This window comes from Petaurus breviceps, unplaced genomic scaffold (genome assembly GCF_028583685.1).
Source record: "Petaurus breviceps papuanus isolate PSGF00001 unplaced genomic scaffold, PetGlider_PUasm1.0 207, whole genome shotgun sequence".
In the NCBI taxonomy this organism is placed as follows: domain Eukaryota; kingdom Metazoa; phylum Chordata; class Mammalia; order Diprotodontia; family Petauridae; genus Petaurus; species Petaurus breviceps.
In genome coordinates, this window is record NW_027185850.1 from 16,654,007 (window position 1) to 16,664,174 (window position 10,168).

At 41.9% G+C, this 10,168-nt stretch overlaps 1 protein-coding gene across 5 annotated transcripts in view; it reads right to left on the bottom strand.

Annotated features, from left to right (window-relative positions):
• Positions 1-10,168, bottom strand: part of LOC138164927 (FGGY carbohydrate kinase domain-containing protein-like) — a 544,546-nt gene that overhangs the window by 492,550 nt on the left and 41,828 nt on the right. For all 5 annotated transcript variants that reach the window (XM_069092899.1, XM_069092902.1, XM_069092898.1 and 2 more), the window contains exon 4: positions 9,978-10,129. In XM_069092899.1, coding sequence (XP_068949000.1) covers positions 9,978-10,129 — 152 coding nt within the window. The remainder of the gene's footprint in view (positions 1-9,977; positions 10,130-10,168) is intronic.

Sequence of the window (10,168 nt, forward strand, 5' to 3'; positions counted from 1 at the left end):
AAGGCGATGGAGGCATCCCCTTGTCCTAAAGACCTGACGAGCAAGGCTATGGAGGCATCCCCTTGTCCTAAAGACCTGACGAGCAAGGCAATGGAGGCATCTCCTTGTCCTAAAGATTCTAAACTGGGCTTCAAAGAGTTAATATGAGCTTCTCTAAGTCAGACAGGCCAATTACATAGTGACACTGAGTCTTCCGAATCCAAGTCATGATTTCCCACTACTGACAAACTAATGGTTATTCTAGTAGCCTCATAAATAAGAATGATTGGTGGAAATTGGTTAATAAGCATTTATTAAGCCCCTACTCGCTGCCAGACACCAGGCATTTGGGATATGAAGAAAGGCAGCAATGATCCCTGCCTTCGAGGACCTTGAATTCTAATAGAGAGTCCAGATCTGTCCTTTCATTGCTGTGAGGAAATCTCAGTATGGGAATGCCTTCTATTAATGCAGAGTAGCAACTGCCCTGTAACTCTATAATACTCTAAATATTATAGATTTAAAATCAGAAGGTATCTTAGGGACCATTTAGTCTGACCTCTAATTTCACAAATGAGAGAAATTAAGCAGCTTAACCAAGGTCACATGGGTAGTACAAGGTAGAGACAGGATTTGACCCCAAATCCATCGCTCTTCCCATTGGACCACAGATTAGTAGAGAGCTGTCCAGAGCAATGAAAGGTTAAGAGACTTGCCCATAGTCCCAAAGCTTTGACATCCAATGTTCAAAGGCAGGACTAGAACCCAGATCTTCTTTGACTCCAAAGTTAGCCTTCTAATCACCATACCATACTGTTATTTACAAGCATAGCTCCAAGAAACAGATAAAAAGGGATTAGAGCTATTTTGCTTGGCTGTAAAAAGCAGAATTAGGAATAATGGATGTTCTCTTCTCTCCTAAAATTCTTTTCTCCAAACATATTCTCTCCCAAAAGTCTCTCCTAATATCAGCCAGATATGAGGTCATGGAGAATGGGTAGAACTTGCAAAGAGGCAAATTGCATCTTGATGAAAGGTTGCAGCTCCTCAATCAGTGTTATTAAAAGTCAAATGGGCTTCTCAAGAAGGGGTTTCCCCTTCCCTGGAGATCTTTAGATGGGACTGGGAACCAGAGGTTTAAATTTAAGTCCAGGCTTGATTAAGTCCTCTAAGGTCTCTCACATTTCTTATACTCTATGCTTTTAGAGTTATCTAAATAGCCCTGACTGGAGGAGTAATATGGGTATAGAGCTGCTGGTACTGAAAAGGGCACAAGACTGGAGAAAGAATTCATCATGCTCAAATACGTCTATGAACTTAGTGAATTTGAATTCTGCCCATAGTGCAGAAGCATTCCATCTGTGCCTCCTCATTCTAGAAAGCTTTTGTCTCTTTCCTCCCATAAGCTAACTACAGGGTTTCCATCCAACATGATGGAAAGCCTTCCTCTTGTTCACCTTACACTGAAAGGATCCCAGCAGACCACTCTGGCTGGCTACTTGTCATTCCTTACCCTCAGCATGGGACCAGCCCATCATCTCTTCCCATCATACATTTTCCAGATGATATCCTTTACACCCATTCTTCAGCATTCCCCTCATGTCACAGCCTGCGCACACCCACCATGTACATATGGAAGCATTAAAATGGCCCATCCCACCTTTGCTTGATTCTGTATTTAGCAGTAACATATTTTCAGCAAACACCAGAAATAGAACACAGTGAAAGGAAATTGGATGGGTGGGTGGGTGGAGTGAAGTGTTGCATAAGGAAGGTGAGTGAGAGAATGCTAAATTGAACACTCACAAAAGACAGATGCCAGGACACAGAGAAGCACCCCATGGTCTTTAGGGTCCATCTCTACGGTAAAGAATGAAAAAATTAAGGATGGAAATGGGGATGTTTAGCTAGCACTAGTGAGACAGAAGATAATTTATCCCTAGAGGGGAGAGCAGAGGTCATCTTGTCCAGGAATTCCGAACTTGGGATTCACAAATTTTTTTAAATGTTTTGATAACCCTGTCACCCACAAAGCCAATCTGGCCAAAGCCTGTCAATTGCACCTCGACAGCATCTCTCCAGTAGGTCGCCTTCTCTCCTCTGCCACAGCCACCCCACTGGCGCAGGCGCTCATCACCTGCCATCTGCTGGGTTTGTCTGCCCACCTCAAATCTCTCCCCACTCCAGTGCACCCTCCATTCAGCTGCCAAACTGATTTTCCTAAAGCGCAGTCTGACCATGTCTCCTCCTACTCGATGAACTGCAGCGCTCCCCCTCACCTCCGTGGCATTTGTTGCTGTTGGTGTTTGTCCTCATTCTCAAAGAGGACCATAACATCAGGAAGGTGACGCCGTGCCTTGCAAATGAAGTGGATGTAAGGGAAGGAAGGTTGTGACAAGTCCCCAGCCTCGCTTTCTCCTCTGCAGCCATCTGGATAGGGCGGCACATAAAGCCCTTCAGGGCTCAGGTCCCTCCTGCCTGTGCCTACCCAACACATGCTCTTCAACGCTGGACGCTGGCCTTTTGGCTGTTCCATGAACAGCACCCTCTGTCTCTCAGCTTTGGGTATTTTTTCTGACTGTCCTTCACACTCAGAACACTTTCCCTCCTCATCTCCACCCCCCGACCCACCTGGTTTTTCTTAAATTCCAACCACAATACTACCTTCTACAGGAAGCCTTCCCTAACCTTCCTTAATTACATGTTTCTGTTAATTACCTCCATTTTGTCCTGTATATAGCTTGCTTTGTGTTTGCATATTGTCTCCCCCACTAAATTGTAAGCTCCTGGAGAGCAGGGATTGTCTTTTGCTTCTTTTTATAACCCCAGTGTCTGACACATAGCAGGTGGGGAGAAGGAGGGGGAGAGAGAAAGAGAGAAAGAGACAGAGAGAGACAGAGAGACAGAGAGAGAGAGAGAGAGAGAGAGAGAGAGAGAGAGAGAGAGAGAGAGAGAGACAGACAGACAGACAGACAGACAGACAGAGAGACAGAGAGACAGAGAGAGACAGAGAGAGAGAGAGACAGACAGACAGACAGACAGACAGAGAGAGACAGACAGACAGACAGAGAGACAGACAGAGACAGAGAGAGACAGAGACAGAGAGACAGACAGAGACACAAAGAGAGAAAGAGACAGACAGAGACAGAGACAGACAGAAACAGAGAGATGGAGAGAGACAGATAGACAGAGACAGAGAGACTCAGAGAGATAGAGAGGATACCTGGTTAGGAGAGTCCATTTTAGGGCATTGTCAGTATATACAAGGGGTATCATCCCCAATGGCAGTCATCCAAACACCTTTCATGTCTTTTTACCACATTATTAATTTACTATTCCTCAATGACCATCCTCTGCTCCTCACTGTGCTGTCCTAACTCTGGGGTCTCTAAGGCCAAGCTTGGGCAGTTTCTGCCATATATAAATTACATATGCATATCCTTAGTGTCCAGCAGTGCTTGGCACATAGTAGGAGTTTTATGAAAGCTTGCTGACTGGCAAACCCAATAAAGTGACAATAAAATGAAGCACATTAAGTTTTGGTGGAAAAGAGTTATAGGAACATTAAGTCTTTACATGTAAGTCCTGAAAACTGGGACTTTAAGCACCAAACCCCTGCTTTCTCCTTATTCTCCTTTGCTTCAACTATCTTCTTTCCTAGGAAATCCAGCCTTATCTGGATTTTTTGTAGAAAATAACAAAGAAAAATACATTCCCTGAGATTCCAGCAGGCATCCTGAAGCCCCTGTGTGCCAAACTGACTTGGGAAGGCCAACTCCGCTTAATATCATTGCCTGACTACTACCTGCACTCCCAGAATGAAAGGGCATACTCCCATATACACATAGATGTGGGTATATATAAACAGATACAAAATTATGTTTTATATATGCTATACCATACATATCATATATAATATACTGTTATAATATATGTAATATGTTATGTTTTTATAATATAGATGGTATATCACATATGATATTATATCATATGTTAAGTCTGGGGCCACAAAGGCAAAAAAGAAGCTCTTTCTACTCCAAGGACTTCAGTTCTATTTGGAGTACAGTAGGAGGCAATGGAAATCAACATGTGCACAAAATAAATAAATAAACATGGAATTTATGCAAAGGAAACACAAGGCAATATCAGGCTGTGGAGAAGGGCACTACCAACTGAGGGGAGATGGTATTTGAGCTGTGCCTTCAATGCTCCTGTGACAAAGAGAAAAAGAAGGGCATCTCTTACATGGGGGAGAGCCTATGCAAAGACAGGGAGACAAGAAATGGAATGTCCTATGAGGAAAAAGGACAGGAGAACATTTGGATGACATTTGGTCTGGAAAATAGAAGGTGGGGAGGGGAATGGGGCACAGCAGCTTTGTTTTTATGAACTAGGCACCAGTGGGATTTTTTTCAACTATTCACATCAAATATTCTTAGTAAGGTAGACGTAAAGGAGTAGGATATGGTCATTGATACCAATGGGTTAAGCTTGCTTCAAATTAACACGTTCTTCTGCATCCCAAGCCAGTAATTTGGTTTATTCTTAAAACAGGCACAACACAGCCAAGGATCCAAAAAGATCACAAGAATTTCCCTTTGCCTCCTTTTCTCAACATGGGAATGAAATTCAAGGTCTTTGGCCAAAATGAGACAAAGTTCACAGAGATCAGCTGTACAGAGACTCGGAGCCCATCTAATCTAAGCCCTTAATGTGACAAATGAGGAAAATGAGGCCCAGGGAAGTGACGTCTGCCCGAGATGACAGAGGCAGTGAGTATCAGAGGTGGTGCTTGAGCACAGGTCCAATGATTTCGGGACCAGTGCCTTTCTACCGTGCCAGGAACTGGCTCAACATTTTCTTCATCAGTCAAACAAATTCTAGGAACTTTTAACCAATTACTCCTAGAATAATTTTAAAGAACAATGAACAAATTGCAAACGATGAAATGACAAGATCCTAGCTCTGCTGACAATAGAAAAAAAAAGAGGAAATGAGTTAAAAGATGAATGTGAGTATCCTCTTGCCATTCCTGCAAACCATGTTAATTATCTTCCATTAACATTAAACTGTCAGGGTCTGCTTGAGCCAGTTAGCTCTAACGGCCTTCCTCAGTCTGCACCTTGTTTCTCTCCCATGTTTCATGTTTAGGAGAGAAGACTCCAGCTGCTCAAAACTGACAGAACTTAATTTACATTTGGCCTTCATTAGGAAGAAAGCAAGAATCATTGAGACCAAATGGAAAAGCCAGACTCGTGGGGGTTATGAAAAATTCACATGGCGTTTTTCCTTTTATCTGACAGTTCTGATTAAGGAAACATCCATCAACCTGAGGCCCATAGACCTTAAGTATATGGGACACACTTAAAATTCTACACTGTAAGACAAGACCCAAGGGCCAGAGAGGCTCTCTAGAGAAGGGCTAAATTGGTCTTAGAAAGTCTACATGTCTTCTTGGCAGCGTGAACTGGACATCTGGGCCAGTGACCTTTGCTCTCTGACTTCTAGAAACAAGAGGGCAATGAACCACATTGAAAGTAGAGTGTGTTGGCTAGCCCACTGCACTCAGGACATGTGAATATGTGCTCTAGTCCTGAACATGCCATGAAATAAATGTCAAACGCAGGCTATTCCTTTGTCTCAAGTTCTTCCATTTGTAGGGGAAGTGGAGTGAACTATACATGCAGGTCAACATAATGGAAAGAACACTAGACTCAAATCCCATCTCTAACACCACCTGGGTTCCTTTGGGTCCCAGCTCAAATCTCCCCTTCTAGGGGAAACCTTTTCCAAATGCCCTTAATTCCAATGCCTTCCTTCTGTTGATTATTTCTAACTTATCCTGTATATATATATGTATATATTTATGCATATATGTATATATATACAAAATATGATCATTGTTGTTTATATATAAGTAATATATGTTTATTTATATAAGTTTATATATAAGTAATATATGTGTATATGTATGTGTGTATATATACATACAACATACATCTTGTTTGTACCTAGTTACTTGTGTGCTATCTCCCATATTAAATTATGAGCCCCTTGAGGGCAGGGACTGTTTTTGCCTTCTTTATATCTCCAGAGTTTAGCACAGTGCTTGGCACATAGGCATTTAATAAATACCTGTTGGCTTGACTTTATTGTGTGACTTTGAGGGGGTTCCTTCCCTCCTAGACCATTGCTTCTCCTATAAAATTGGGTTCTCACTATGTTCACTATCTCATGGGTTGTTGTTACAGCAATCTGTGATGATTATGGAAAAGTAAGTTCTGAAAATGTTATAGAAATGTGTGTTCTAGGTAAGAAAGCCTGCTGTTTCCCGGCAGAGTTGTTTTCAACATAAGAAAATATAATGCTAAAGTTGGGAGGGATCTTGGAAGTCATTAAATCTGCCTTTTCATACAAGGAAACAGTTGTTTCTATGTACATTTTGCCTGCTCCAGCAGAATGGAAGTTTTAGGAGAGTAGATTGGTTCATTTCTACCTTTGTCATCATTGCCTATAATATAGTGGACAGCAGCCTTGTTCTGCGGTGAGGGAGAATGGAGTCTAAGTGGGCCTGAAATATTTACTTAGTCAAGTGCCAAGGATGCTGGCTTTGGAATCAGAGGAATTAGGTTCAAATGACAGCACCACCAACTTAATACACTTAACTTTTCAGCAACTCAGTTTTCCTTCCCTGCAAAATGGGTAGGTTGGACGAAATGACCTCTGAGGTGCCTTCAGATCTCACGATTCCGTAGTTAAGGCTTTGTCTAGCTTTGTAATGTTGAGTCTTGGGCAATTCTGTAACACTCCTCTACTGACTTACAAATGTCTTCAATCTCCATCAATGGAAGACCTTTTCTTGACAATGAATTGATCGATTCTTGAAGTAGTGATATTGTTTTCAATCCATGTCAGAGTATAGGTGCTTAGTGACCTCTCCATCAAATGAACTGAATACCACTGAAGAAAGGATAGTTTAAAGGGAATGCAAGAAACACCTTCAATATTGACTTGAAGGATTATAGATGTCAGGATGGAAGGGTCCTCGGAAATCACCCAGTCTGGTTTCCCCATTTTGTAAACAGGGAAGTAACTTGTCCAAAGTCAAAAAGGCATTAAATGTCAGAATTAGTCTTTAAATCTAGACATCTTGATCCCAAATACAATGAGTTTTCTAATATCCCACTGAAGTTGTTATCACAAATAAACCAAAAAAATAATAAATCTCCAATTTTAGATTGAATGCTACTTTGGGTTTGCTAAAAGAAAAACAAATGGAACACTCAGCAAAATTAATTTCATTATGTTGAATGTACCACAGATTTCAAAATTGTTCATTTTATAGATGAGGACATCTAAGTACTACAGCAGATGGAATGCCAGCCCTGGAGTCAGAAGGATCTGAGTTCAAATCTGTCCTCAGACAGCTACTACCTTGTGACCTGTTTGCCTCAGTTCCTCATCTGTAAAATGGGGGCAGACTAGAGAAATAAATGGCAAACATTCCAGTGTCTTGGCAAGAAAACCTCCAAAAGGGGTCACAAAGAGACATGGCTGAGCAATGACTTAACAAGAACAGCTACTACATACATTGTCTCATTCTTCACAATGTTGGGAGTTAGGTGCCATTTTATAGATCAGGAATCTGAGGCTGAGACTTGCCAGGAAGACACAGCCAGAAAGTGGCAGGATTTAGAGTCAAGTCTTCCTGGTTTGGGGCTCAGTATTCTATTTCTTATGGCACCTAGTGGCCCATACTCATGGTCTAGAATAGGGATCACACAGATACCCCAATGACCACAATATAAGAAAACTTGTGGCTTATACAGGCAAATACAGTGAAAACACTGTCTGGGTCCTGGGGGGAAGCTTTTTACCACCTGGGGGAAGCAAAGGATGTTGTCTAAAGAGGCCATTTGGGTTGAATAGGAAGTCACCAGGCAGAAGATCCTCTTTTATAAGCTTCAGAGGAAATCTGGATCTTATTAAGTCCACATATTAATTTCAGGGAAGCTACAAATCTCCTTTGACGATCATATACAATGAGGACATGTTTAGCATCTTATTCAATTACAGGAGATCCTGGGAAAATGTTGACATAAGGATGTACCAGGGAGGGCTTGAGATAATTATAACATATTTGTACAGGGCCTTGACAATTTACAAAGTGCTTTCCTTCCATCTCAGGAGGCAGACAGTACAAATATTTTGTCAGGGTGGGGAACTTCATCCACCTAGGCTGACAGCAAGCCAGCCATTCTGAACTGTCGTAGAAAAGTCCTAGGGAGTTGTTTGAGACACATTGAGGTTAAGGGACTTGCCCAAGGTCCCAGAGCTTCTAAATGACTGAGGTAGGATTTTAATCCAGGTCTACTTCATTTCAACCCTAGCAAGACTACAGTCTTTGAATCAGAATCAGTAAGTTGCATATACTTGGACCCTTAGTTGCTCTCTTGCTGTCTTAAACTGAAGGAACGTTGAGTACAGGGACCATGTTGTACACTTCTGTGTACTGGGGGAAAAAGAGGGAGGGAAAGGAGAGAAGGGAAAAGGAGGCAGGATGATCTTCCCTGGTCACTTTGCTGGGTCTTAGCTGAAGGAGAGCCCCATTCAATGTAGATACCATCCAGAGAACCTGACCTTGACACAGGAGATCACTGGGCCTCAGACAACATACCATATGGCCAACTGCTTAAATATTGAGATAGCTTTAGATGCTAGAATTCAACACAGTCACATTTCTCATCCCAACCAGCCTTTTGTTTTTAGCTGAAAGAGACTTTACGTATAATCTTATTGCAATTTGCATTTATATAATACCTTTGAATCTGTGAAATGCTTTATAGGCATCATAAGTATGTTACCTCATTTAGGCCCCACACAGGAAATAATGCTATGAGTATCACCATTTTACATGTAAGTTTCAGAGTGGTTAAGTGACTTGCCCGTGGTCATACACCCTGTCAGGGACAGGATTGGAATACAGGTCCTTCCTAGCTTCAGGTTTATCATTGTTATGTCCAATTGTCTGCCTTCTCCCTTCCTCCAACCCAGCAACACACATATTTTGCAGAAGAGGAAACTGAGGGTCAGAGAGATATAATAAATTGAATAATAATCATAGGCAGGGTTGAGATTAGAATCCAAGCCTTCGGGACTCCAATATTTCTCCAAGTGCACTGATCTGTGGGTTTTCTTCTTTTTTCCCTTAGGCTGCTGGAATAACTGAAATCTCAACCTAGCTAACACTTTATAGCCAGGGCATGAATCACACCAGGCACTGTTCACTAGGACTCTAGACCACCTAGGATTTTCCAAGTCTATTGGGTTTCTCAGGGACTTGAACTTTCTCACTCATCCATCTCTAATGGGATCCATTAAACTGGCATTCCCTTGGAGTGTAATTCATAAAAAGGTTGAATTCCCTAGTAGTTGTTTTTTTTTTCAAGTCACCAGGAAAGCTCTGGCATTTCAGAATCATCTCAGACGAAGAAACTTAACTTCAAATGAGATGAGAAAAAAAAAGGAATTTGAGGTTAACAAAGGCCAAGTTCTTGACTTTACTTAAACAGTGAGCTACCGTGTTTCCCCGATAATAAGACACTGTCTTATTATATTTTTTGGACAGAAAAACACCAGAGGGCTTATTTTCAGGGGAGGGCTTATTTTAATGAACCTTGACAGCAATTTTAACAAACAGGTAAATGTGAACAAAAAAATGTACCTTTATTCAATAAGCAAATCACTGGGGAAGAACAGGATGACACGCTCACTGCTGCAGCTCTGATTGGATGCAGCTCGGAGCGCGGGGTACCGTAATGTAGCATGTAGCGCAGTAGCAATCTCAATAGGGCTTATTTTGGGGGGAGGGCTTATTTTAGAGGAATCTTACACAGTAAGGGAAGGGCTTATTTTCGGGATAGGTCTTATTATCGGGGAAACACAGTAGGTTGGACTGTACAACTCCCTTCTCCCAAATTCCCATCCTGGGCACTCACCTCCTTTAGCCAGAGAAGTTTAGGAGGCTGCATCTCCACGGACATCACTCCTCCAACAAATTTCAGAACCCCATGTCTGGTTCTGTTTATTCTCTCTACTTGACTGGTTGCACGGTGGTCCATCCACATGATGATATTTCTATTGGAGTCCCCTGATACAGGAGGAGAGATATAGAGACAATGAGAGAGAG